Source organism: Nomascus leucogenys, chromosome 15 (assembly GCF_006542625.1).
Source record: "Nomascus leucogenys isolate Asia chromosome 15, Asia_NLE_v1, whole genome shotgun sequence".
In the NCBI taxonomy this organism is placed as follows: domain Eukaryota; kingdom Metazoa; phylum Chordata; class Mammalia; order Primates; family Hylobatidae; genus Nomascus; species Nomascus leucogenys.
In genome coordinates, this window is record NC_044395.1 from 8,751,217 (window position 1) to 8,778,747 (window position 27,531).

The 27,531-nt window shown below is 41.8% G+C and overlaps 1 protein-coding gene across 4 annotated transcripts in view; it reads right to left on the bottom strand.

Annotated features, from left to right (window-relative positions):
- Window position 1: 1 nt before the first annotated feature.
- FAM118B (family with sequence similarity 118 member B) overlaps window positions 2-27,531 on the bottom strand; it is a 51,500-nt gene continuing 23,970 nt past the window's right edge. For 2 of the 4 annotated variants that reach the window (XM_030829579.1, XM_030829578.1), the window contains exons 3-8: window positions 22,679-22,931; window positions 12,884-13,111; window positions 9,131-9,259; window positions 6,389-6,674; window positions 1,449-1,508; window positions 275-811 (exon numbers count right to left, since the gene is read on the bottom strand). In XM_030829579.1, the coding sequence (XP_030685439.1) occupies window positions 798-811; window positions 1,449-1,508; window positions 6,389-6,674; window positions 9,131-9,259; window positions 12,884-13,111; window positions 22,679-22,931 (970 nt within the window). In that variant the 3' untranslated portion in view covers window positions 275-797. Of the gene's footprint in view, window positions 812-1,448; window positions 1,509-6,388; window positions 6,675-9,130; window positions 9,260-12,883; window positions 13,112-22,678; window positions 22,932-27,531 lie in introns of all 4 variants that reach the window. The other 2 variants (XM_030829581.1, XM_003253368.3) reach the window with 2 other exon arrangements.

The following is a 27,531-nucleotide window of genomic DNA, read 5'->3' on the forward strand; positions in this document are numbered from 1 at the left end:
CTTAGGTCTTGGAGTTCTTTTATACAGCATTCAAAACTAAAATTCCACAACACACTAACTGTAGTTCTAGGGTGTATGTATGGTCAGGACAACAGAGCAGAAGTTGATAATGCTCCAAGGAATCAGGTAAGTAAACAGTTGTCCTGAGAATGAGATCACTCCACCCCAAGGAGAAAGATCGGAACCTTTAAACTTTGGGTTATTAAAATTAAGCTTATTAGTACCTTGATGCAAGTTAGAGTTTTCTACAATGACTCTAAAAGTAGAGCCAGGGTCCTGGCAAGTAAATGAACAAGCTTTTAATACAGCTCAGTTATGTAAAATACTGTACATTGTAAAAGATCTAGAAAACTAGAGCTTCAAGTCATGTTTTAAAAAAGCCATTAAGCTTAATTGAAAAACCAAGTATAGAGTACAAAACTGCAACAAGAGCCACAGTGATTCCATGGCATCTAGACCCCAAGTCCTTCATGCAGAGCTGCAGCCAGTCAGTGGAGGTATCACATTGGTGTGCTGTGTGGACACAAGCATGTCCAGCCTGGGGAGTGGGTTGGGAGCTGCATTTGGGTCCTGCTGTCACTTTTATTCTTGAACTTGAACAGGCAGCAGAATATCAAGAACCAGGTGGTATGACGGATTACGCTGGAACATTCCCCCCTCTTCTACCCTGCCCTTCAACCTCTGGCTATTGTTACTTTCTGGGAGTTGTGTTGGGTTCTTCTAAGTTTACTTGTTAAACACTGTCCGTGGTAAGGCCTTACAGCTTGGTCTAAACGGTGGTGATTTCTCTAGCTCGCTCATGTACTACAGCCTGTAGGGAGAAAGAAAGGAGAACAAAATGAAGTTTCACAAAACAGATATATGCATCGGAAGCTGCAGATACTTAAGTCAATCCTAACCCTTCAGAAGGCAAGACAGGAGATTCTAGGAATCCTGTAATTTATTTAAAATTTTATTTACTTTTTAGAGACAAGGTCTTTGTCACCCAGGCTCAAGTGCAGTGGCACAATCAGCTCACTGGGCTCAAGCAATCCTCCCACCTCAGCCAGTAGCCAGTACTATCGGCGCACAGCACCACACCTGGCAATTTTTAAATTTTTTTTTTTTTGTAGAAATGGCATCTTGCTATGTTGCTCAGGCTGGTCTCAAACTCGTGGGCTCAAGCAATCCTCCCGCCTCAGCCTCCCAAAGTGCTGTGATTACGGGCCTGAGCCACCACACCCAGCAGTACTTTTTTAAAAAATTAACTGATCATTTCACTAGATTGTAATAGACTTGATAGGAAAAGATAGAATCCTTAATGGGTAGGTGAGGAAAATCATTCTCTATAGGGTTTTTTAAAATTTGGCAATATGAGGTCCAAAGTAACATTCTATATAGCCTTAACCAAGGACCTAGAAAGACTTTCTGCTACAGAGTGATAAATAGCAGAATAGGAAACAGTATACCTCTTATTTCACTGTGTGCTGCAGATGAGCCATTTAGCTGACCTTCTCTCACCATCCCTGCTAAATAGAGGACATCAGCATCAGACATTAGACTGAAAAGCTAAAACTATTAATAGCAAAAAGAAAACTAAAGGGAGATGAGGATATATGGTATGATTGAAAAGGAATGGGCATTTAGAAATGAAACAATCATTGAGAAGATAAGGAGGCAGAAAGGATAAACTGGAGTAGTCTTTAGACTTGCATTACCTAACAGGGAAGCAGTGAGTTTCCACAGTGCACTACGATTGCTTGTAGACAAAACATTTTACATTTTACATACAGGCAACATGTGTCTGCTGTCCCTAAACAGTCTGGAGGGCCAAGTTTAGGTAAAAATTCAATCTCACCAGGGATGGGCAAGTGGCATGTGAGTGAGCAACTTCAAATAGAAGAGTGAAAAGTAGCAGAATACTCCCACAATATAAAATACAGTAGCACTAGCCATATGCAGCTACTTAGTTTCAAATTAAAAATTCCATTCCTCAGTCACACTAGCCACATTTCAATGGTGCAACAGCCACATGTGGCTCCCCACTATGATACTGGACAGTGAAGATTATACAGTATTTTTATGACTGCAGAAAATTCTACTGGATAACACTTGGCATAGATAATAGTTCAGAAAAAGTAAAAAACTGAACACATGGAAGAAAACAGTCATTAGAAATATGGTCAATTACAGTATAAACAGGCACGGTACTCAAATATACAAGTTGATATTACCCTTGTAGGAAACAATTTAGCAGTATTTATAAATTACTGAAATGTTCCTGATCTTTGACCTGAATACAGTGAGAACTCATCAAGGAAATTACTGGAAAAACTGAAGAGATACAGATGTTATTTTCACAAGATGACTTATAAAAAACTGGCAAAAAAAAAATCAGACATTGCCTAACAGGAATAATTTACAACTGTAACACCCCTACTGGAATATAAAAGTCAACTAAAATAGTGGTTATGAAGATAGGGATGTGGGAAAATGTACGATCCACTACTGAATTTTCAGAGGACTGAAAAAAAACAACTATATTTTGTTTACAACTATGAAAAAATGCACAGGGAAAACTTCATGAGAAATGTACCAAGACCAGGTGCCGTGGCTCACACCTGTAATCCCAGAACTTTGGGAGGCTGAGGCGGGAGAATTGCTTGAGCTTAGGAGACTGAGAACAGCCTGGGCAACATGGTGAAACCCCATCTCTACAAAAAATACAAAAATTAGCTGGGCATCATGGTGGTATGTGCCTTTAGTCTCAGCTACTCGGGAGGCTAAGGTGGGAGGATGGCTTGAGCCCAGGGAGGTCAAGGCTGTGGTGAGCCATGACTGTGCCACTGCACTGCAGCCTGGGTGAAAAAGCAAGACCCTGTATCAATAATAATAATAATAATAATAAAATAAAAATAAAGCCGGGCACAGTGGCTCATGCCTGTAGTCCCAGCACTTTGGGAGGCTGAGGCAGGTGGATCACGAGGTCAGGAGATCGAGACCATCCTGGCTAATGCAGTGAAACCCCGTCTCTACTAAAAATACAAAAACTTAGCCGGGCATGGTGGCAGGTGCCTGTAGTCCCAGCTACTTGGGAAGCTGAGGCAGGAGAATGGCGTGAACCCGGGAGGCGGAGCTTGCAGTGAGCCGAGATTGCGCCACTGCACTCTAGCCTGGGCGACAGAGCGAAACTCAGTCTCAAATAAATAAATAAATAAATAAATAAATAAATAAATAAATAGGGCCGGGCATGGTGGCTCACACCTGTAATCCCAGCACTTTCTGAGGCCAAGGCAGGTGGATCACGAGGTCAGGAGACCGAGACCATCCTGGCAAACATGGTGAAACCCCATCTCTACTAAAAATACAAAAAATTAGCCGGGCATGGTGGCGCGCACCTGTAGTTCCAGCTACTCAGGAGGCTGAGGCAGGAGAATCACTTGAACCCAGGAGGCGGAGGTTGCAGTGAGCCGGTTGTGCCACTGCACTCCAGCCTGGTGTCAGAGCGAGACTCCACTCAAAAAAAAAAAAAAATTAAAAAAAAGTACCAAAACAACTGCTTGTATGGTAATGGATTATAAGAATTATTTTTCTTTTTCCCATTGCTTGATTTTTCCAAAATATGTGTGACTACATACTACAGAATCCTTTGAAGACAATTAATTTCCACTATGCAAAAGTGAGTATACAGCATGATGCCAGGCACATAGCAAAAGCTCAGTGTTAAAAAACAAAATAACAGCAAAAGACCTGTAACTTCTTATTAGTCTATATCTACAGAGACTCAAAACATTATGCAAGGGTGAAAGATACGCTTGACTCATTTCAAAATGAAATGATGTTTTAACCTGAAACTGCTCTACTTCATTTCACATGAGAAACTCAGCTGACCATTCCCATAAAGCACTCTGGCCATACTGAAAATCCTTGATTTTGTTTAAAGATACAGAACACCTTAATGATGGGTAACTTTGGGGAAAGCTACTCTGGTAGGAAGCCTGCACAGCTAATAAAAGAATTTGTGCCATTCCACAATAGCAGTTAAGGTTCCTTAGAGCACTCTTAGTGCTCTAAGGAACCTTACTGCTTCTTTGTTATGTAATGCAACAGTCTAAAGACATATATTTTTTTTGCTAAGGTTTAGTGCAACAGAAACAGTTATGCAGAGGGATTTTGCTGTTTTAAATTTTAACATCTTTCCTCAGCACATAGATCAAAAGAAATATGTAGAACTTGGATATGTATGTCTTATTAATGAAAACAACATGTGCAACAGAAAAGCCTTCTCAAAGTCTCAAGTGTGGGCAAAAAACAGCAGAAGAGCCTAGAACACTGCAGGACACCAGAAAAACTCATTTCCCACAAAGAATAGTAAATAGTTTTTTACAAATGAGACTTGTTCATGTGGTGATGGTTTTTAAAAGTCTGGTTCCATCAAAGCATAGCCATGGAAGAAGCTGTGTAATTTTTCATTACAGGAGAATTCTACTTGAAGCCATCTGATTCAGTTAAGAAATCTGGGGATGATTTGATTTAGGAAAACTGCTTTATGTTTATTAAATTACCTGTATGTTATTTATTTTAGAAACAGGGTCTTGCTTTATTGCTCAGACTGTAGGGCAGTGATGCAATCATAGCTCACTGCAGACTCCAACTCCTGGGCTCAAGTGATCCTCCCGCCTCAGCCTCCCAAGCAACTGGACTATAGGTGTGTGCCACCACACCTGGCTAATTTTTTGCAGAGACAGGGTCTCACTATGTTGCTCACACTCATCTTGAACTCCTGGCCTCAAGTGATTCTCCCACCTGGGCCTCCCACAGTGTTGGGATTACAGGACAAATTACCTGTACTTTTGCCCTCCTAGGATGCATTCAGGTTGACAATGAAAATACTTACATAAGTTTTCAGGAAATATTCTGTGTACAACAGCAAAGTTTTTTTGGAATTAGATGGATGAGTCAAACTAGCCATACTCTGGAGCCTGGCAATGTGAGGTTTTGAAAAAGCATTCTTTGGCCGGGCGCGGTGGCTCACGCTTGTAATCCCAGCACTCTGGGAGGCCGAGGCGGGCGGATCACGAGGTCAGGAGATCAAGACCATGGTGAAACCCCGTCTCTACTAAAAATACAAAAAATTAGCCGGGCGTGGTGGCGGGCGCCTGTAGTCCCAGCTACTCGGAGAGGCTGAGGCAGGAGAATGGTGTGAACCCGGGAGGCGGAGTTTGCAGTGAGCCGACATTGCGCCACTGCACTCCAGCCTGGGTGACAGAGCGAGACTCCGTCTCAAAAAAAAAAAAGAAAAAGCATTCTTTGGTTTAGCTGATACCAAAAATGTTTGTGTTTTGTGCGGTTACTGGGAACTTGCCTGCAGCCACTAATCAGCTGAATCTTTAATTACCATTTTGCTCTTTATTGTTAAAATGTGGACGTAAAATATCAAGTGAATGATACCCCTATCCTCTGACTTGAATACCACCATTATCCGTTTCCAAATAGCATTTCTAAAAGTTAGTTTTCTGTTTGTAAATTTAATACATAATCATCATAGAAAATGCCAATACAGAAACCAAAAAATCAACACTTTAAATCCTACTACATAAAGATAGCCACTTACTTTAGTAAACATTCCAGATATATTTCTACATACACCAAAAAAAAAAAATGTACAATTCTATATGAATATAGCTGACCACGGTATTTACAATCTGCTTTTTCTTCCTTTACTCATATGTCTCTAACCTTTTTTTTATGGCAATGAAAACATTTTCCCTTTTATGGTTTCATTGTATTTCATCAATTAAATAAATATTGGCATATCTGTAGAATCTCTCTACTAATTTAGGTTCCTTCCAATTTTTTGCCACTACATTCAATGGAGATTACATTCCCACACATGCATCTTTGTACAATTGCGTGATTGTGCAATCATCCAATTATCTCCTTATGAGAAATTTCTTCTAGGATAAATTGTTTTGATGGGATTTCTAGGTCAAAGATTTGAAAATTTTTGTTACATCCTCTAATTTATGGTCATAAAAGTTGTACTAACTTTACGTTTCCACAAATACTCCATGAATAAATTTATTTTCTCACAGCCTTAGCCAAAACTGAGGGATCTTTCTTCTCTATTTTGTAATCTAAATTCCAACTGCATTTCATAACTAGTGAGGCTGAACATCTATTTTGTTCATTCTTCCTATGTCTATATTGAACTGCTCGAGTATTCCTTTTTATCTGTCTTCCCATAATCCAAGTGGCACTTTAACCTGAAGACTGTGGCTTCCTTTACAATTTGGTCAGTCATTACATTCCTCATCTTGGCAACTATTTTGCCCATCACATCACGAATACACAAAGGGCTGAAGAGCTGTTGTTCTCTGATTCCCCTCAGCTTCAAAATGCATCTTACCTGATCTACCCCTTGTGGAGATCTCACATGTCAGTCGCTTGAAATATTCTGGAAGATCGGCATAGTCATCTCCATAGGAGATGACTTTAATCCCCTTGTCCAGCATGTTTTCTCGAAGCTTTTTGAACTCATCTACGTCTCCTCTCCGAACCAGCATGAAATGTTCTAGGTCAGATTTATGCTTGACCGCCTCCAAGAAAAGGGCCTGGAAAGTGGTGTCATCCACAGTCCAGCCGCAGCCCAGGAAAAGAAATGACTTGTTTTCGTAGAGTTTCTGAATCTCCCTCTGGAAGGAAAAGATATGACATATTGACATTGTGAAGATACACTCAAGGCAAGTCTGAAACAAGAAGGTCATGCTACGTTGAGCAGACTGTGATGACCAATTAACCAAGACTTAAGTGGGTTGGTATGTCCCATCAAGGAGTGTGATCTCTTGCTTATTGCTGTAACTTGATGATTGGTCTAAAATTTTATCTTTACCTGGCATTCTTCTGTAGGCTCTCTAATCAGGGTTTCATAGAGCTGGTGTCAGTGTACTGGTCTAGTAGTTTACTTATTTATTTTTTACGTTTTATATATTTTTTGAGACGGAGTCTCACTTTGTCACCTAGGCTAGAGTGTAGTGGTGTGACCTTGGCTTACTGCAGCCTCCACCTCCCCGGTTCAAGTGATTCTCGTGCCTCAGCCTCCCAAGTATATTACAGGTGTGCACCACCACACCCAGCTGATTTTTGTATGTTTAGTAGAGACGGGGTTTTGCCATGTTGGCCAGGCTGGTCTGGAACTCCCGACCTTGAGTGATCCACCCACCTTGGCCTCCCAAAGTGCTGGGATTACAGGCGTGAGCCACTGTACCCGGCCAGTAGTTTACTTTTTTATTTTTATTTTTGAGACAGAGTCTTGCTCTGCCACGTAGGCTGGAGTGCAGTGGCATGGTCTTGGCTCACCGAAACCTCCTCTGCCTCCCAGGTTCAAGCGATTCTCCTGCCTCAGACTCCCAAATAGCTGGCATTACAGGCACCTGCCACCACGCCCAGCTAATTTTTCTATTTTTAGTAGAGACAAGGTTTCACCATGTTGGCCAGGCTGGTCTTGAACTCCTGACCTCATGTGATCTGCCCGTCTCGGCCTCCCAAAGTGCTGGGATCACAGGTATACATTTTTAGATTTATGTGCCCAGAGGTCACTGGGCAAAGAGTAGGTCTTCATATATCTTAATCCTTCCATTTCTGGACCATATTTGCCTTTTTTTGTCTCATAAACTGAACTGTGAATCACCAGAGAAGATAATTCCATCGTTGGATTTGCTCAAGGAAAGGCATTTGATACTTAGAACATCAGTATGTGTGTGTGTGTATATATACACACACAAAAAAACACAGAAATGACTCTGCCTAAGGGATCACTCAATGTCAGAGATGGATGCAGTTACAGCAGATGTTGGGAAAGAATGGGTAAAAAAAAAAAAAAAGTCCCTTGTGCTTTAGACAATACATTTTCTCAGTCTTTTGCCTCATTATTTAAAGATGCTGAACGGGCGCGGTGGCTCACGCCTGTAATCCCAGCACTTTGGGAGGCTGAGGCGGGCGGATCACGAGGTCGGGAGATCGAGACCATCCTGGCTAACACAGTGAAACCCCGTCTCTACTAAAAATACAAAAAATTAGCTGGGCGAGGTGGCGGGCGCCTGTAGTCCCAGCTACTCGGGAGGCAGAGGCAGGAGAATGGCGTGAACCCCGGGGGGGCGGGGGCGGAGCCTGCAGTGAGCCGAGATCGCGCCATTGCACTCCAGCCTGGGCAACAGCGAGACTGTCTCAAAAAAAAAATAAAAATTAAAAATAAATAAATAAATAAATAAAGATGCTATATTCTGTATGACCCAGTCCTGAAAACAGCAAACAAGATTCTTAGAGCTGGGGGGCAGCGAATACTTCTGGTTTGAACATGTTTATCTGAACAAGTCATAAATGTGCATCCCAAAAGATCAATAAGCTTTTCACAAAGAGTAAGTGTGAATAAATGTGGTTAATTCAATATAAGCCCATTGCCATTTATACCAAGTCTCTTTAGAATGTATTCTCTAGTAGTGGTTGGTTTTTAAGAAGCTGACTCAATTATTTCTGACACAGAGAGGGCTATTAATAAACCAAATGATGATAAAGGGTACTAATGTATCCTTTGTATGTGAAGATGATGCCAATGATGGCATGCCATCTGCTGGTTGTCAATTAAGTATAAACAAAGATCACAGGGTTTGACATCTTAAGAGAAGTTCTACATTTCCTGGGACAGCATGCACACCCACAAGTTAAGAAGCACAGGAAGAATGTCTGACTTTCCAGTTTCTTTCTTTTTTTAGAGATAGGGTCTTGCTCTGTCACCCAAGCAGGAGTGCAGTGGCTCTAGACACAGCTCACCACAGCCTTATATTCCTAGTCTCAACTGATCTTCCTGCCTCAGCCTCCCAAGTAGCTGGGACAGCATGCACCATGATGCCTAGCTAATTTTATTTTTGTAAAGACAAGAGTCTCACTATGTTGCCCAGGCTGATCTCGAACTCCTGGCCTCAGGCGATCCTGTCCCCTTGGCCTCCCAAAGTGTTGGGATTATAGGCATGAGCCACTGCTCCTAGCCCCTGACCTTAATGAAAAGAAGATGCTCCCCTTTAAGACCTATGGCATATTTAGAGAGATTTCCCAGGAAGGAGTTCCTGAGACCAGCAGGATCAGCCCCACTCACCATGACTTCAGTGTTCCTGAGCACGTTCTGATATCCAGCTGGATGAAGGACAATGCCACTAGGGTTGGTGTAGACTCCATGAATATGCAACACGCTCAGCTTCCGCTTCTCCTGAGCCCACTCTAGGACCTGCACAACACACATATAGCCCAACCAGCTTGGCAGGGCTGAGCACCTGTTTAAAGGTCACAATGGGCAAGAGGCTGTTTTGAGGACTAGACTTCTGACATAAACTCTCTAGCTTCATGATATAGTACAAGAATGCAAAACCCGATGTGGTCTAAGTTTCCACTTCAGGAATGACTGTCAAGAATGATGGCAGCAAATTTGGTGATTTCTCTTTGAAAGTAACCATCAAAAATTACAATTTGTCATAATCTGCAGAAACAACAGGGACCCTTTACACTGGTGACATGCATGAGCGCTATGGACAACTGCTTCAGTGACTGCCCCAAGAAATCAAGCCTCTGCATCCAGGCCCTTGTGTGGCCCCTCTTCAGAGTGACTCCAGGCTAACCACATGGCTTGCTTTTAGCCAATGGGATACTAGCAAACACACACAAGCAGAAGCTTGAAAAGTGTTGGCACAAGAAGTCTTACTTCTCTTGTGTTACTTTTGGAATCCAGCTGCCATGTGAAGAAAGTGAAGAAGCCTGGGCTAGCCTGCTAGGACATATATGGCCTGGCCAACTGCTTGCATTGACAGACATGGAAGTATGGTCCCCTTATATCACTTAGCCCTGGTGCGGCCATCAGATGTCTGCAGGTATGTGAAGAGGCTGCAAAAATCAGCAGAAGAAATGCCCGGCTGAGTCACTGAGCCCAGTTCAATTGTTAATGTGCTTTATCATGGGCAGATAAGATATTTGTTGTTATAAGCTACAAAGTTTCAGGGCCATTACTTGTACAGCAATAGAGAAGTGATAGAAAAATCACTTCAGTCACCTCTGAGGAACCTAAAAGGCTAGTAGCAAAGAATAATCATTTAGACGACAGTGAATGCAATAGCCACCTGATTCCATGGCTCCATTTTCCCAAGGACTGGAGACAGCATACATTTATTCTTATCACATTTTGGAGAAATAGGCTATGAATCAGGAAAGTAGTCAAGAGGCACAGAGATTTAGAATTTGAATGTTACTAGGCCCCATTCTGACTACCAGTCAATGTCTTTAACCATTAGACTGCAACACTGCCCCTAATGTGAGCTGAAAATACAATGCAAATCTTGAGGCCCAAGGAAGAAATGAGAAGAAAAACATCAAATGTGATAGATACCCTCAGCTTTTAAAAGGTCCTTATGCTTCTGATATCTATGAACACACTTGGTCATAATCTTTGGAAATTTTATCACAAATAGCATGGAAGCTACTTGAGCTGCTAGTTTTAAAATTTCAATCATTTGTTTGTTTGTTTTTAGACAAACTCTTGGTCTGTTGCCCAGGTTGGAGTGCAGTGGCGCAATCTTGGCTCACTGCAACCCCTGCCTCCTGGGTTCAAACGATTCTCCGGCCTCAGCCTCCCAAGTAACCAGGATTACAGGCATGTACCACCACTCCCAGCTAGTTTTTGTATTTTTAGTAGAGACGGGGTTTCACCATGTTGGACAGGCTGGTCTCAAACTCCTGACCTCAAGTGATCCACCCACCTCGGCCGCCCAAAATGCTGGGATTACAGACGTGAACCAGCCTATTTATTTATTTTTGAGACATGATCTTATGCTGTCACCCAGGCTGGAGTGCATGCAACAGTGTGATCACAACTCACTGTAGCCTCGACTGCTTCGGCTCAATCGATCCTCCTGCTTCAGCCTCCCAAGTAGCTGGGACCACAGGCAAACACCACCATGCCCAGCTAATTTTTAAACTTTTTGTAGAGATGGGGTCTTGCTACGTTGCCCAGGTTGGTCTCAAACTAGGCTCAAGTGATCCTCCCGCCTCAGCTTCCCAAAGTGCTGGGGTTACAGGCCTGAGCTGCTGTGCCCAGCCCAATCATTTATTAATCAAAAAAATATTTACCAAGCACCTAACTCTGTCATATTTGAGACATGAGAGTTGTATTTGAGCTATGAGGGTAAGAAAGACTAACATGATACCTATCCATGATACCTATCCAAGTGAAGTTACTATTCCTATGAGGTAAACAGTCAGAAAACAGATAAACAGCCAAGATAAAAACTGTGCTGGGTGTGGTGGCTCACGCCTGTAATCCCAGCACTTTGGGAGGCTAAGGTGGGCAGATCACCTGAGGTCAGGAGTTCGAGACCAGCCTGGCCAACATGGTGAAACCCTGTCTCTACTGAAAATACAAAAATTAGCCAGATGTGGTGGTGGGTGCCTGTAATCCCAGCTATTCGGGAGGCTGAGGCAGGAGAATCGCTTGAATCTGGGAGGAGGAGGTTGCAGTGAGCTGCGATCACACCATTGCACTCCAGCCTGGGCGACAAGAGCAAAACTCCATCTCAAAACAAACAAACAAACAAACAAACAAACAAAAAAACGGCCAGGCATATGCCTGTAATCCCAGTACTTTGGGAGGCTGAGGTTAGCAGATCACCTGAGGTCAGGAGTTTGAGACCAGCCTGACCAACATGGAGAAACCCCGTCTCTACCAAAAATACAAAATTAGCCGGGCATGGTGGCGCATGCCTGTAATCTCAGCTACTCAGGAGGGTGAGGCAAGAGAATCACTTGAACCCGGGCAACAAGAGCGCAACTGTCTCTCAAAAAAAAAAAAAAAAAAAAAACCAAAAAGCTGCAAGTTATACTAAGTGCTACAAAGGAAATGGACAAGAGACTGGATCAAAAAATAAGTATCCAATTTAAATAGGATGGTCAGAGAAGGTCTCTCAGGAGGGGGTCCCTAGGTTGAGAGTTATAAATGAAGAAGGAGCTGACCATATGGAATATGAGGGAGTAGGCGGAAGACACTTGGGCCAGAGAAAACTAGTCTTCATGGGGCAACTTTTCTCTAAATTCAATTGCCTTTAAATCCTGCCATCAAGGTCAGCAAAACCACAAGAGTGGTATTTCAGCTACCACTCTGGCAGGGGCAATACTGTAGTATTGAATGCCAGCGGGCAAATCACTTGTCTATTCAACTCTACTTAGGCTCTAAATTGGACATAAAGGCAGATTCCTGAGGAAAACAAAGTGTAGAAAAAAATTACAAAAATCACAGAGTAGGACAAATGAGACTTTAAGAACTCATCTCATTAGCTGACACAGATCAACATCTATAATTCAATAATTATGGTAGGTACAGTATAGACTATGCTAAAACAAAGTCAGCTGAGGTTTCCACTAAACATTAACCTCAAATCAGCCATCGCTTGGCCTGGAAGTTGTTCTTCCAATCAGTATAAAGTAGTTTTCATACATTTCCAATAGATGCCATAAAAAAAAAGTATCCTAAAATGGAACAAGTATTATCAATATTACACCACTCAATGCTGTCGAGTGCTGAAGAGATCTTACAGTTCAAATAACTTCCTCTAATCTTGCTTTACAACTGGGTGAAATTGTCAAAAGTCACAGAACTGAACACTTTTAAGTTCTATGCATTTTACAGTATATTGATTTGATCTTTAAAAAGAAAAACAAGAAAGAAAAAAGAAAAACCAAAACTCCAACCAGGGAAAATATTTCTCCTTTCTAGCTCTACAAAAATACCAATATACCAACTAGAAAAGAGCTTTTCTGATGAAGACACAATCCACTAGCCTGAAGAAGGGACCAATGCTTTACTTTTTACCTTTTTCTCATCAGTAAGGTCAAGGGATTCAAGCTGTTTCCCCTGATCTGCTGCATACAGTTCCAGGAGATTATCAAAATTTGTAGTTAATACGAGGGCTCCATTTTCCATCAGGTGGAGAACTGACTGAAGTAGCTGTTTTCCAGAATCTTCCATCTTTGACTCCAAGTCATCAAATACTTCATATAAACAGTCCTTGAAAAATGTGGATCGAACATTACTGGTACGCTGAGGAGGGATTTGAAAAAAGAAAATTAGTCCAAGGTGCTTCGGTAGGTCAGTTGTTTTAGTTACAGCAATAACAAATTTTTGAAGAATATTTTGAATTCAAACCAGATATAAAATATTATCTATCTCATAAGAACGTAATAAGGAAGATGAGATGATACATGCCAAGTGATTAGCACAATGCTTAGTACATAGCAAGTGCTACTATACTTATGCAAACAAGTGTAAGCTTCCTAAAATAGGCATTTTTATAGAATGAAGAAAATAAACCTGGCCAAGGGATATGAACTTACTGTGGGTATTAAAGGGAAGCTGGGGTACAAAGCAGAGCGACAGCTACCCTCTCATGAGGTGCCAGGTAAGAAGGCAACACTTTGTTCATCTTGCCTTATTTAGGGAAGTGCCACTGAGACACAGCCCTAATTGTGATTTGGCATCTCCTCTCCTTTTTTGTTTTTTTTTGAGACGGAGTCTCGTGTTCTGTCGCCCAGGCTGGAGTGCAGTGGTGTGATCTCGGCTCACTGCAACCTCCGCCTTCAAGCAATTCTCCTGCCTCAGCTTCCCAAGTAGCTGGGATTACAGGTGCCTGCCACTGTGCTCGGCTAATTTTTGTATTTTTAGTAGAGACGGGGGTTTCACCATGTTGGCCAGGCTGGTCTTGAACTCCTGACCTTGTGATCCACTCACCTCAGCCTTCCAAAGTGCTGGGATTACAGGTGTGAGCCACCGCGCCCAGACTCAGCATCTCCTTTTCTAATCCTAGGTGTTTGTACAGCTGTTTATGAATTTAGGAAAAACTGCTTAACTTCTATATGCCATAATTCAGCAGTTCATAGGTTTATTCTGAAGAATATCCAGTATACAAAAGGTTAACATAAACAATTTCATACATTTTTTAAATTAAAAATTTGTATTTTGCAACTGTTAAAAACATCAAACACCAAGCAGTTCTAAACAGAATCCCCATGTCTTGTTTTGCAGATGTGAGGTCTGGCTATGTTGTCCAGGTAGGCCTTGAATTCCTGGGGTCTCAAGTGATCCTCCCACCTCAGCCTCCCAAAGTGTTGGGATTATGGGTATGAGCCACTTTTCCAGACCTCCTATTTCTTAATATACGGTTTACTTAAATAACTGCTTTTCAGATTCATTTTGAATACATGTAAATATCTCTGAGTACTAATGAGGAACTATAATACCAACTTCAGGTGGGAAGCTGGCTTTACAACTGAAAAGACAAAGTGGCCCTTGGGACGAAGGGAATTTGAAATGGGAAAGTAACTATGTAATGTGATATAATAAATATCTGATCCCTAGCCTGTCTGTGAAATGCCATTTGCTAGGGTTTGGACTGGTCCCCTAACGTTCATGTGTTGGAAACTTAACCCCAATGTAACTGTGCTGGGAGGCGAGACCTAGTAAGACGAGATTAAGTCACAAGGGCCCTGCCTCCATGAATTGATTAATGTCATTATTGCAGGAGTGGATTTGTTATCCTAAGTGTGTCAGTTATAAAAGCGAGTCTGGGCCGGGCGTGGTGGCTCACGCCTGTAATCCCAGCACTTTGGGAGGCCAAGGTGGGCGGATCACAAGGTCAAGAGATGGAGACCATCCTGGCCAACATGGTGAAACCCCATCTCTACTAAAAATAAAAAAATTAGCTGGGCGTGGTGGTGGTGCCTGTAGTGCCAGCTACTCGGGAGGCTGAGGCAGGAGAATCGCTTAATTCCGGGAGGCAGAGGTTGTAGCGAGCCGAGATCACACCATTATACTCCAGCCTGGGCAACAAGGGCGAAGCTCCATCTCAAAAAAAGAAAAAAAAAAAAAAGAGTCAACTACTATTGAAGGTCAGATACTTTTTTAGATTTGTTATAAAAAATATGGTGCTCTTTTCTTGTCTACCCAAATCACAAATCCATATGCCCTATGATCTAGCAGTCACATGTATCCTACAAATACAATTTCAAACAAATGAAATGACACATACGAGGTTATCACTGCATCATTATTTTATTTTATTTTTTATTTATTTTTATTTTTCTTGAGATGGAGTCTCGCTCTGTTGCCCAGCCTGGAGTGCAATGGTGCGATTTAGGCTCACTGCAACCTCTGCCTCTCTGGTTCAAGTGATTCTCCTGATTCATCCTCCCGAGTATCTGGGACTACAGGTGCGTGCCACCACACCTTGCATATATATACAATACATATAATGTATTGATAGTGTGTGCCTGTGAGTCAGAGTACTAAAGTGTATATATATATATATAATAGTGTATATATATAATGTATATATATAATGTATATATAATGTATATATATAAAATGTATATATATAAAATGTATATACATATAAAATGTATATATATGTTTTTTTTTCTTGAGATGGAGTCTCGCTCTGTCACCCAGGCTGGAGTGCAGTGGCGCGGTCTCAGCTCACTGCAACCTCCGCCTCCTGGGTTCAAGCAATTCCCCTGCCTCAGCTTCCCGAGTAGCTGGGATTACAGGTGCCTGCCACCACGCCAGGCTAATTTTTTGTGTTTTTAGTAGAGACGGGTTTCACCATGTTGGCTAGGCTGGTCTTGAACTTCTGACCTTGTGATCTGCCCGCCTCGGCCTCCCAAAGTGTTGGGATTACAGGTGTGAGCCACCGCACCGGCAAATACGTACTATATTTTAACACCAGTTTTATTATTACACACACCGATAAAAAGGCCTGGCTATACAATCACATAATCATGGGTGTGGAACATATTTTCTTGCTTCTAAGAAAAAGAATACAAAAGGTTAAAACCTGGGGGAAAAAAAATCCAGGTCACTTGTTTTAATTAAGTATCTTTTAGACCTATTTAAGCTACTAAATCCTACATATCAACATAGGAAGGAAATATGCTTCTGCAACTGCATTGATTTCCTCAGATTCAAAATGGAAGTTTGTCTCTTTTTTTGAGAGAAGGTCTGGCTCTGTCACCAAGCTGGAGTACAGTGGCATGAACATGGCTCATTGCAGCCTTGACCTGCTGGGCTCAAGCAATCTTCCTGCCTCAGTCTCCCAAGTGGCTAGGACTACAGGCGCACACCACCACACCAACTACTTTTTAAATTTTTTGTACAGACAGGGTCTCACTATGTTGCCCAAGCTGTTCTCAAACTTCTGGCCTCAAGTGATCCTCTTGCCTCAGCCTCCTGTGTAGGTGGGGCCACAGGCAGACACCACCACACTAGGCTAATTTCAAAATTTGTGTAGAGGTAGGGGGTCCCACTTTGTTGCACAGGCTGGAAAGTTTTTTTCTCTTAAAGCAGATGACGCTAGAACTAAATTTCCCACCAGTGCCCTTTATAAGCAAAGACAAAGGAATGAAAACATAAACAGGGAGGCTCAGTAGTCAGAAGGAAATGCCAAACTCCCACACAACTTCTAAGGGCCTTTTCCCATTCATCTAAAACAGTGACCTTCATTTCCTTCTACCCTGAAACTTAGTAAAAACAAGAAACAAAAAATTGGTGTGGTAGCTCAAGCCTGTAATCTCAGTTTTTGGGAAGTTGAAACAGGAAGATCACTTGAGCCCAGGAGTTCAGCACCAGCCTGGGTAACACAGGGAGACCCTATTTCTATTTAAAAAAAGAAAGAAAAAAACCCTGTCCCCCCCTGCAACCTGCCCAGGGTTATTAATATTTCTAGTGCATCAACTATGTGCCAGACGTTTTATATACATTATCTCACCTATTCTTCACAAAGCGACACAAGGAAGTAATATCCCAGTTTCACAGGTGCAAAAACAGATGTTGACAAGTTAAGGGATTTGTGCAGGGTTCCAGTGCATTTAAGTGACAGAGTCTGATTCTAAAACCCAAGCTCTTTGCAGTGAATCTGTAATGTCACTTCCCCGGTATATGTTAAACTGGCTCAGTAGATAGGCCTGTTAAACCTGCCACAGTACTGCTGAGTTGATACTGTTAGATTTGACTCTTTTCTAATATGGACATTTCCAAACACACACAAAAGTTAGAAGAGTACATACAAAACAAAACAAAATTGCAATACTTCTATCTCACCTAAAAAATATTAATTCCTTAATATTAGTGTTTAAATTTCCCCTAAATATATCATTTTTATTATTAAGTTGTAATAGTTCTTTATATATTCTGGATACTAGATTTTTGTCAAATATGATCTACAAATATTTTCCTCCATTCTGTGGGTTCTCTCTTTTTTTTTTTTTTTTTTTTTTTTTTTTTTTTTTTTTTTTTGAGACGGAGTCTTGCACCTGTTGCCCAGGCTGGAGTGCAATGGCGCTATCTCGGCTCACTGCAACCTCCACCTCCCGGGTTCAAGCGATTCTCCTGCCTCAGCCTCCCCAGTAGCTGTGACTACAGGCATGCACCACCACGCCCGGCTAATTTTGTATTTTTATTAGAGATGGGGTTTCACCATGTTGGCCAGACTGGTCTCGAACTCCCGACCTCAGGTGATCCGCCTGCCTCGGCCTTCCAAAGTGCTGGGATTATAGGCGTGAGCCACTGCGCTCGGCCTCATTTTTTTTTCTTTTTTAGAGACGGGGGTCTCACTATGTTGCCCAGGCTGAGGTACAATGACATGATCATAGCTGATTGCAGCCTCGAACTCCTGGGATCAAATGATCCTCCTACCTTAGCCTCCCAAGTAGTTGGGATTACAGGTGCAAGCCACTGTGCCTGGCTCTCTTTTCACTTTCTTGATGACAACCATTACAGCACTTACGTTTCAAATTCTCATCATGTCCCATTTATCTAGTTTTATACTGTTTCTTGTGCTTTCAGTGTCTGATGTAAGAATCCTTTGCCATGCTGCCTTAGTTACTGTGGCTTTGTAGTAAGCTTTGAAATAAAAAAACATTTGGGTCTCCCTACTTTGTTCTTTTTCAAGACAGTCTTGGCTACTCTAGCTCCCTTGTAATTTCATATTAAGTTTTAATTTTTTTTTTTAGAGACAGGGTCTCACTATGTTGCCCAGGCTAGAGTGCAGTGGCTATTCAAAGACGCAATCCCACTACTGGTCAGCATGAGAGTTTTGACCTGCTCCATTTCCAATCTGTGTTGGTTCACCCCTCCTTAGGCAAGCTGGTGGCCCCCTGCTCCTGGGAGCCCAGAACTCCTGGGCTCAAGCCCTCCAGCAATCCTCCTGCCTCAGCCTCCCAGGTAGGTGGGACTACAGGTGCATGCCATGGTGCCTAGCTCCATATGAATTTTAAATCAGTTTGCCAATTTCTACAAAATCAGCAGCTGGGATCCTAATAGGGACCATGCTTAATCTGTAGGCCAATTTGCAGAGTATTCTATCTTAATAATATTAGGTCCTCTGATTCATGAACATGGCATGTCTTTCCATTTTAGATCTTCTTTCATTTCTTTCAATGTTTCGTAGTTTTCAAAGCGTAAGTTCTCCGTTTATTTTTTTTTTGAGACAGAGTTTCGCTCTTGTTGCCCAGGCTGGAGTGCAGTGGTGAGATCTCGGCTCGCTGCAACCTCCGCCTCCCAGGTTCAAGTGATTCTCCTGCCTCCACCTCCCGAGTAGCTGGGATTATAGGCACCCGCCACCATGCTCGGCTAATTTTTGTATTTTTAGTAGAGACGGGGTTTCAACATGTTGGCCAGGCTGGTCTCGAACTCCCGACCTCAGGTGATCCGCCCGCCTCGGCCTCCCAAAGTGCTGAGACAACAGGCGTAAGCCACCACGCCTGGCCTTCTGCACTTCTTTCGTTAAATTTATTCCTAGTTATTTTACTATTTTTGATGCTAAGTGGAATAATTTTTAATATTTCATTTTAGTATTGTTCACTGCAAGTGTATAAAAATACTATTTTTATATATTGATCCTGGATTCTCCAACCTTGCTAAACTTGTTAGTTCTAATAGAGGATAACCTAGGATCTTCTATAGACCAGATCATCTCATCTGCAAACAGAGGCAGTTTACTTCTTCCTTTCCAATATGGATTCCTTTATTTTTCTTGCTTAATTGCCTGGTTTAGAACATCCAGCACCATGTTGGACAGGAGTGGAGTGGGAAAACAGCCTTGTCTTGTTGCTGATCTTAGTGGAAAAAAATCCGGTCTTTCACCATTAAATACGTTATCTGTGAGTTTTTCATATACAGTCTTTATCGTGTTGAGGTAGTTTCCTTCTATTGTTTGCTATTATTCCTTCATTTGTAGAGTGTGGCTTTTTTAAAAAAAGTCATGAAAGAGTGTTGCATTTTGCTAACATGTTTTTTCTGCACCTACTGAGAAAATCACGTGGTTTTGTCTTTTGTCCTATTGATATGATGTATTATATTGATATGCAGACTTTTTTTTTTTTTTTTTTTTTGAGACGGAGTCTTGCTCTGTCATCCAGGCTGTAGTGCAGTGGTGCGATCTTGGCTCACTGCAGCCCCTGCCTCCCGGGTTCCAGCAATTCTCCTGCCTCAGCCTCCTGGGTAGCTGGGATTACAGGCATGCACCACCATGCCCAGCTAATTTTTGTATTTTTAGCAGAGACAGGGTTTTGCCATGTTGGCCAGGCTGGTCTTGAACTCCTGACCTCAAGTGATCTGCCCACCTCGGCCTCCCAAAGTGCTAGGATTACAGGTGTGAGCCACCGCGCCTGGCCTGATATGCAGATGTTAAACCATCCTTTCATTCCCCAGAAGACTCGGACTTCCTCATGGGTGCTGCATTCAGTCTGGTTGTATTTTGTTGAGGATTTTTGTGTCCATGTTCCTAAGAGATCCTGGCTGGTTTGTAGTTTTCTTTCTTTTTTTTTTTTTTTAGAGGCAGACAGGGTCTTGCTCTGTCACCGAGACTGCAGTGCAGTAGCACGATCACAGCTCAGTGGAGTCTTGAACTCCAGGGCTCAAGTGATGCTTGTGCCTCATCCTTCCAAAGTGTTAGGCTTACAGGCGTGAACCACTGCGTTTAGTCATTTTCATTTCTTCTGATGTCTTTTGTTTGGTTTTGTTATCAGGATAATACGGGCCTCATACAATGAGTTGGAAAGTACTCCCTCCTACTCTATTTTTCAGAGTAGTTTGGGAAGAATTTCCTCTAGCCCTGTCAAGCAATAATCTACTTTCTGTTCTGTGGATTTGCCTCTTCTGGACATTTTATATGAATGGAATCATACAATATATGTCCTTTTGTGTCTGGCTTCTTTTACTTAATGTTTTCAAGGTTCATCCATGTCGTTGTATGGACGAGTACTTCATTCCTTTTCATGGCCAAGTAACATTGTACGGACAGACATTTTGTTTATCCATTCATGAGCTAGACATTTGAGTTGTTTCCACTATTTTGGCTATTATGAATAACGTTGCTATGAACATGAGTGTACAGCTGTTGCATGAATATGCTTTCCATTCGCTTGGGTATATACTTATGAGTGCAATTGCTGGGTCACAGAATCACTGTTCAACTTTTTGAGGAACTGCCAATCTGTTTTCCAAAGCAACTGCATCGCTTTACATTCCCACAAGGGTTCCAATTTCTCCGCATCCTTAATAACACTTATTATTGTCTTCTTGATTCTAGTCATCCCAGCAGGTGTGAAATGGTACCTTGTTGTGGTTTTGATTTGTATTTTCCTAATGACTAATGATGCTGAACATCTTTTCGTATGCACTTATTGGCCGTTTGTGTATCTTCTTTGGAGAAATGTCTATTCAACTACATTGTTATTTTAAAATTGAATTATTAGCTTTTATTAAGTTACAGTAGTTCTTTATAGATTCTGGATATTATACCCCTATTAGATATGTGATTTGCTAACATTTTCTCATTCTGGGAGCTGTCTTTTCACTTTTTTTTTTCTTTTGGTAGAGACAGGGTCTCACTATGCTGTCCAGGCTGGTCTTGAACTCATGGCCTCAAGCAGTTCTCCTGCCTTGGCCTCCCAAAGTTCTGGGATTATAGGCACGAGCCACCATCCCCGGCTCACTTTCTTGACAGTGTCCTTTCAGCCTAACAGTTTTTAACTTTGGAGAAGTCCAGTTTATCTATATGTTTTTTTTACTTTAGTTTTTTGCATTTTTGGTGTCATGTCTAAAAAACCACTGCCAGATCCAGTCATGAAATTTTAAATCTGTATTTTCTTCTAAGAGTTTTACAGTTTTAGGTATCATATTTAGGTCTTTGATCCATTTTTAATTTTTGTAAAGTGTATGAAGTGGAGATTCCATGAACTCTTTAAAACCTCATTAATTCCTTTTTTTTTTTGAGATGGAGTCTTCCTCTATCTCCCAGGCTGGAGTGCAGTGGCGCAATCTCAACTCAGTGCAACCTCCACCTCCTGGGTTCAAGCCATTCTCCTGCCTCAGCCTCCTGAGCAGCTGGGATTACAGGCACCCACCACCACACCATGCCCCGCCCGGCCCTAGAAGCCTGATTTTTAAGATTTTAAAACAGGCTGGGTGCAGTGGCTCATGCCTATAATCCCAGCACTTTGTGAGGCTGAGGCGGGCGGATCACTTGAGGTCAGGAGTTCGAGACCAGCTTGACCAACATGGCAAAACCCTGTCTCTACTAAAAATACAAAACTTAGCTCGGTGTGGTGGCACATGCCTGTAATCCCAGCTACTCAGGAGGCTGAGACAGGAGAATCGCTTGAAGCCAGGAGACGGAGGCTGCAGTGAGCCGAGATCGAACCACTGAATTTCTGCCTGGGTGACAAGAGGGAGATTCCATCAAAAAAATAAATAAATAAATAAATTAATTAATTAATTTTCTTTTTTTTTTTCTTTGTTTTTTTTTTTTTTTTTTTGTTTTTTTTTTTTTGAGACGGAGTCTCGCTCTGCCGCCCAGGCTGGAGTGCAGTGCTGCGATCTCGGCTCACTGCAAGCTCTGCCTCCCGGGTTTACGCCATTCTCCGGCCTCAGCCTCCCGAGTAGCTGCGACTACAGGCATCTGCCACTGCGCCCGGCTAATTTTTTGTATTTTTGGTAGACAGGGTTTCACCGTGTTAGCCAGGATGGTCTCGATCTCCTGACTTCGTGATCCACCCGCCTCGGCCTCCCAAAGTGCTGGGATTACAGGCGTGAGCCACCGCGCCCGGCCCAATTAATTAATTTTCAGACAAAGCAAGACAGAGTCCTTTTATCCAACTCAGTTTGGTAAAATAAGATGTAATTCCTTATAAATATTTTGACTTATTACCTCTAAAAAGAACACTAAAAACTGGTTTTGTTTCATCTATAAAATGATAAAGTTATCTCCAATCTTTGTGGGATTCCACACAAGGCATGGATGCCACAGAACACAGCTTTTATAGTAGTGATGCAGAAAAAAATAAATCCAAAACACAGTGGTAATTTGTACATATAAAGTCCTCAACATCATTTCTCTCTCACAGACACACAGTGAAATGGGGTTAAGATAATTGCCCTGAATAGGGTCCATAAATAGACATTGTGCAGAAGAGTCAAATGTTATAGAAACCTACAAGATGTAAATGAATATCCCTGTTACATTTGGCATGCTAGCTGTGACAGCCAAATCATGCTAGTTATGATAGTCAAATTTTAGGAAATTCCAAACACTGTGGCACATATAAGGGTACTCACAGGAGAGAGTTTCTGGATAAGGTCATGGGCAACATGGACCAGGTTCTTGTCTTCATGGAGACATTTCTGAAACTTTTTGCTCTCCTCATCTTCTAAAAGATCAAAATCAATGGCAGCATCCAGTAAGGCCTGAATTAACCCCTTCCAGGATTTGAGAGCTGGAACTTGAGGCGCAACTGCAGCACTAATGCCTGTTCCAATCACTAGCACGAGTTCTCGAGGCTTCTTAGTTTTTAAGCTTGGAAGCAGCTTCCTATAAAAGCAAAACAAATGAGAGGATTGGAATATCCAATAGATATGAGGCACAAAGAAAGACTGTCTGACTAAGGTTATAGTTTTTAGCTTTTATAGTTGCAAAGAAGATGAATAGCAGCTTTTGACACTTTTCCAAAGCAGTTTAAAGAAAACAACCAGAATATTGTGTCAGTGCTTGCTGAAAAACAAGTCATAAACCTATTTCAGGAATCCCAAAACCAATCTTAAAATCAGTTTTCTCCTTCTTAGTTCTCTCAACCTAAGAAATTCCACTAACATTAGGCAGAGATCCAAATAGATTACAGCTCAGCTGAGTTCTGCCAACTAAATTATATTTTAATACCAGTATTAAATTTCAAAAGCAGACGTTTGATTTGTACTCTAGCAAAAGAGAAAAGAACTGCAGGACAAATTAAGTTCCTATGATTGAGAAATGTAAAACACGAGGGGAAAGAAAGGCAATACAAAATTTAACTCTGAATTTTGTAAACATTAACCTCAGGCAAAAAAAAAAGTGGCCAATAGAATTCTGAAAACACAGGAGCCCTACATATCTAAACAAAGACATTAACTATTAAAGGGACATGACAAAAAGTGAAAAACGTTCCTTTCTTACCATGATAAGCAGAGACAGACTTCTCTGTTCTGAGGCCCATATGTGAGACATGGGTGCTAATTTTTGTTTTTGTTCCCCTCTCTTTCATTCTGGAGCCTATCCCCGCTTGAAATATGTTCCTTCACTTTAATTTTTGCTGATGGCATGTTCCCCTCCCCTGAAAATGGCTTCTCCCCAACCTTTTTGTCTAAATAATAAAATGGAGAGGATCAGCATTTTGGCATAACTCAAGAAAGGAATAGCACTTTCAAGCCTTGGGAAACCCGGTTTTGGGGACACAGCCTCTAAAATTGCTTTCCCTAACCCTAGCTTCTGCATTCAGTCATTCAACACATATGAAAAACCGAGGCCACGAGCAGTGGCTCACGCCTGTAATCCCAGCACTTTGGGGGGCCGAGGCGGGTGGATTACTTGAGGTCAGGAGTTCAAGACCAGCCTGGCCAACATGGTGAAACTCTGTGTCTACTAAAAATACAAAAATTAGCTGGGTCTGGTGGCACACACCTGTAGTCCCAGCTACTTGGGAGGCTGAGGCAGGAAAGAAAAACCTGTATGTACCAGACACTACAGGAGTCATGTATCCAGGAACAAAATGGAGTCCCTGATCTTGAAAGATCAGTCTACTAGAAAAGACAATAATAATAGATGTTGGAAGCAAATGATGAAAAATGAGTTGCAGTTCAGAGCAATCAAGATAGTGAAGCATACACAAATCCACATAAACATATATACACACACATAGAAAATTTCTAGGATTCACAAGATCTATAAATAGTGGTTAAATGGGGATAGGGGAGAATAAAGACTTTTTACTTTTCATTTTATACTGTTGTACTGTATTTTTTTATATAACATATAGATTTGAACTATAATTCCTCCTAATTAAGACTTCCAATTTGGCTAAGTGCAGTGGTTCATGCCTGTAATCTCAGCACTTTAGGAGGCTGAGCTTGAGCCCAGGAGTTCGAGACCAGCCTAGGCAACTTAGTGAGACCCCATCTCTACCAAAAAAAAAAAAGAAAGAAAGAAAAAGAAAATTAGGCACGTCTGTAGGCCCAGCTACCTGGGAGGCTAAGTTCACGGGAGGATCACGTGAGCCTAGGAGGTTGAGGTTGCAGTGAGTTGTGTTTGTGCCACTGCACTCCAGCCTGGGTGACAGAACAAGACCTTGTCTCAAAAAAAGAAAAAGACTTCCAGTTAAAAACAAAAAATTTAACAATTGTGTTTTATTACTGGTTCTTTGTAAACTACCAAGTAACAGTTACTTTTTTTTTTTTTTTAGCAGGTATACATACCTAAAAAGTAGGCTAGGTAAAGATGACAGCAGATGACAGAGGTCGAAGGGCAACAAAATTTTACCAATTGTAATGCAAAGGCCGATTCTCTTGGTAGAATTTTGGGAATGTTCATGTACATCTAAAGGTAGAGGGGCTGGTGGGGCTAAAATAGGAGAATCAGTTACAAGCCTTTAAGAGTTGCAACTTTAAGCAGACTAGAGGTTTCCCTTCTGCAGAAGTTGACCAGAGGACTATATCTGAGAACACTGCACACAGCTGAGGGTGGGGATTAAGTAAAAGTCTGTATATAAAATATAAGATTTCCCCCAACTCTCTTTCCCCAGAGGAAGCTTTTCAGACTCTAGGAATCAACTCTGTACCAGCACCCCATCCCCCATCCAGTTAGGAAATGAGGAGGATTCCTCTTTCAGGAAAATGGCCAGTATGAGATGAAAAATCTGCAGATTCTGATAGGTGGGAATTCCTTAACTCTACCTAGAGTCTGGGACCAAGCCCCTTATGTACACACAGATTCTCCAATTGGCTTTTTTTTTTTTGAGATGGAATCTCATGATCTTAGTTCACTGCAACCTCCGCCTCCCGGGTTCAAGTGATTCTCTTGCTTCAGCCTCCCGAGTAGCTGGGATTACAGGCACGTGCCACCACACCCAGCTAATTTTTGTATTTTTAGTAGAGACGGGGTTTCACCAGGTTGGCCAGGCTGGTCTCAAACTCCTGACCTCAAGTGATCCGCCTGACTTGGCCTCCCAAAGTGCTGGCATTACAGGCGTGAGCCACCACACCTGGCCTCTTCCATTGGCTTTTTAGTGTTTTCTCTTAAAAATGGGCAGACAAACAAGGGTCACCTTACATCTGAGGAAAGCTCCCAACATAACAGTTATACCAAACAAACTAGCAGGTAGAGAGAAATTTGAAGGAAATAAGAGATAGTATGGGAAGGACAAAAAAAAAATTAAAAGAAAACAATGATATCTTCACATAGGTTTTTTCTTTTTGTTTTGTTTTTTTTTTTTTTTTTTTGAGACAGAGTCTAGCTTTGTTGCCAGGCTGGAGTGCAGTGACACAATCTCAGCTCACTGCAACCTCTGCCTTCCAGCTTCAAGCAATTCTCCTGCCTCAGCCTCCGAGTAGCTGGGATTACAGTCACGCGCCACCACGCCCCGCTAATTTTTGTATTTTTTTTTTTTTTTTTTTTTTTTTTTTTTAGTAGAGACAGGGTTTCACTATGTTACCCAGGATGGTCTCGATTTCCTGACCTCATGATCCACCCGCCTCGGCCTCCCAAAGTGTTGGGATGACAGGCGTCAGCCACTGAGTCTGGCCTAGATTTTTTTAAAATTGGCCAGGTGGGGTGGCTCATGCCTGTCATCCCAGCACTTTGGGAGGCCAAGGCAGGTGGATCACTTGAGGTCAGGAGTTCGAGATCAGCCTGGTCAACATGGTGAAACCCTGTCTTTATTTAAAAAATAAATAAATTAAAAAATAAAAATTAGCCGGGTGTGGTAGAGCACGTTTGTAATCCCAGCTACTCAGGAGGCTGAGGCAGGAGAATTGCTTGAACCCGGGAGGCAGAGGGTGCAGTGAGCTCAGATCACACCATTGCACTCCAGCCTGGACAACAGAGCGAGACTCCATCTCAAAAAAAAAAAAAAAGGCCAGGCGTGGTGGCTCACGTCTGTAATCCCTGCACTTTGGGAGGCCGAGGCAGGTGGATCATGAGGTCAGGAGATTGAGGCCATCCTGGCTAACACAGTGAAACCCTGTCTCTACTAAAAATACAAAAAATTAGCCAGGCATGGTGGCGGGCGCCTGTAGTCCCAGCTACTCGGGAGGCTGAGGCCGGAGAATGGTGTGAACCCAGGAGGCAGAGCTTGCAGTGAACTGAGGTCGTGTCACTGCACTCCAGCCTGGGAGACAGCAAGACTGTCCAAAAAAAAAAAAAAAAAAAAAAAAGCATCTGTGAAACATAGTGCTGTGTGAAAAATGAACAAACAAAAAGACTTCATAAATCAAAAATAACACAACAGAAATTTTTAAATCCACAAGATAAAACAGAGAACCCCCGAGAAAGCAAAATTTAAAAAAACGAAATGGCGGAAAAAAATAAAGAAACACATATGAAAATTAGAGACTTAATACAAGAAGTCCAATAACTGAATAAGAAGAGTTTAAAAAAAATGTGGAATAGAAAAAACATTGTAATGGAAAGTATCAAAAAAGTAATACAAGTCAACTTCTCCAAAGTGAAGATACTAGTTGCCAGCTTTAAAGAGCTGCCCGGTGCCTAGATTCGTATGAGAAGATACACCACTGTGAAATTTCAGGTTACTGAGAATAAAATAATGATCCTTATAAGCTTCTAATGAATAACAACAACAACAAAAATGAAACAAAACAAAACAAAAAAACAGGGAAAGAGGTCATACAATACAAAGGATTGGGAATCAGAACAGAGTGGCTATTTTGGCAGGAATACTTAGATGTTAGCAGAGTATGAATGAGAGATACTAAAAATTCTATACTCAGTCAAACCATCAAATGAATGTAAGTGTATGATAAAGACATTTTCAAATATGTCCAAAGAATTTCCTTCTGTGGGTCCTTACTTAGGAGGCTATGCAAGGATATGCTTCAGGAAAATGAAGGAGTGCACCAAAAAAGAGGACATGAGATCCAGCAAACAG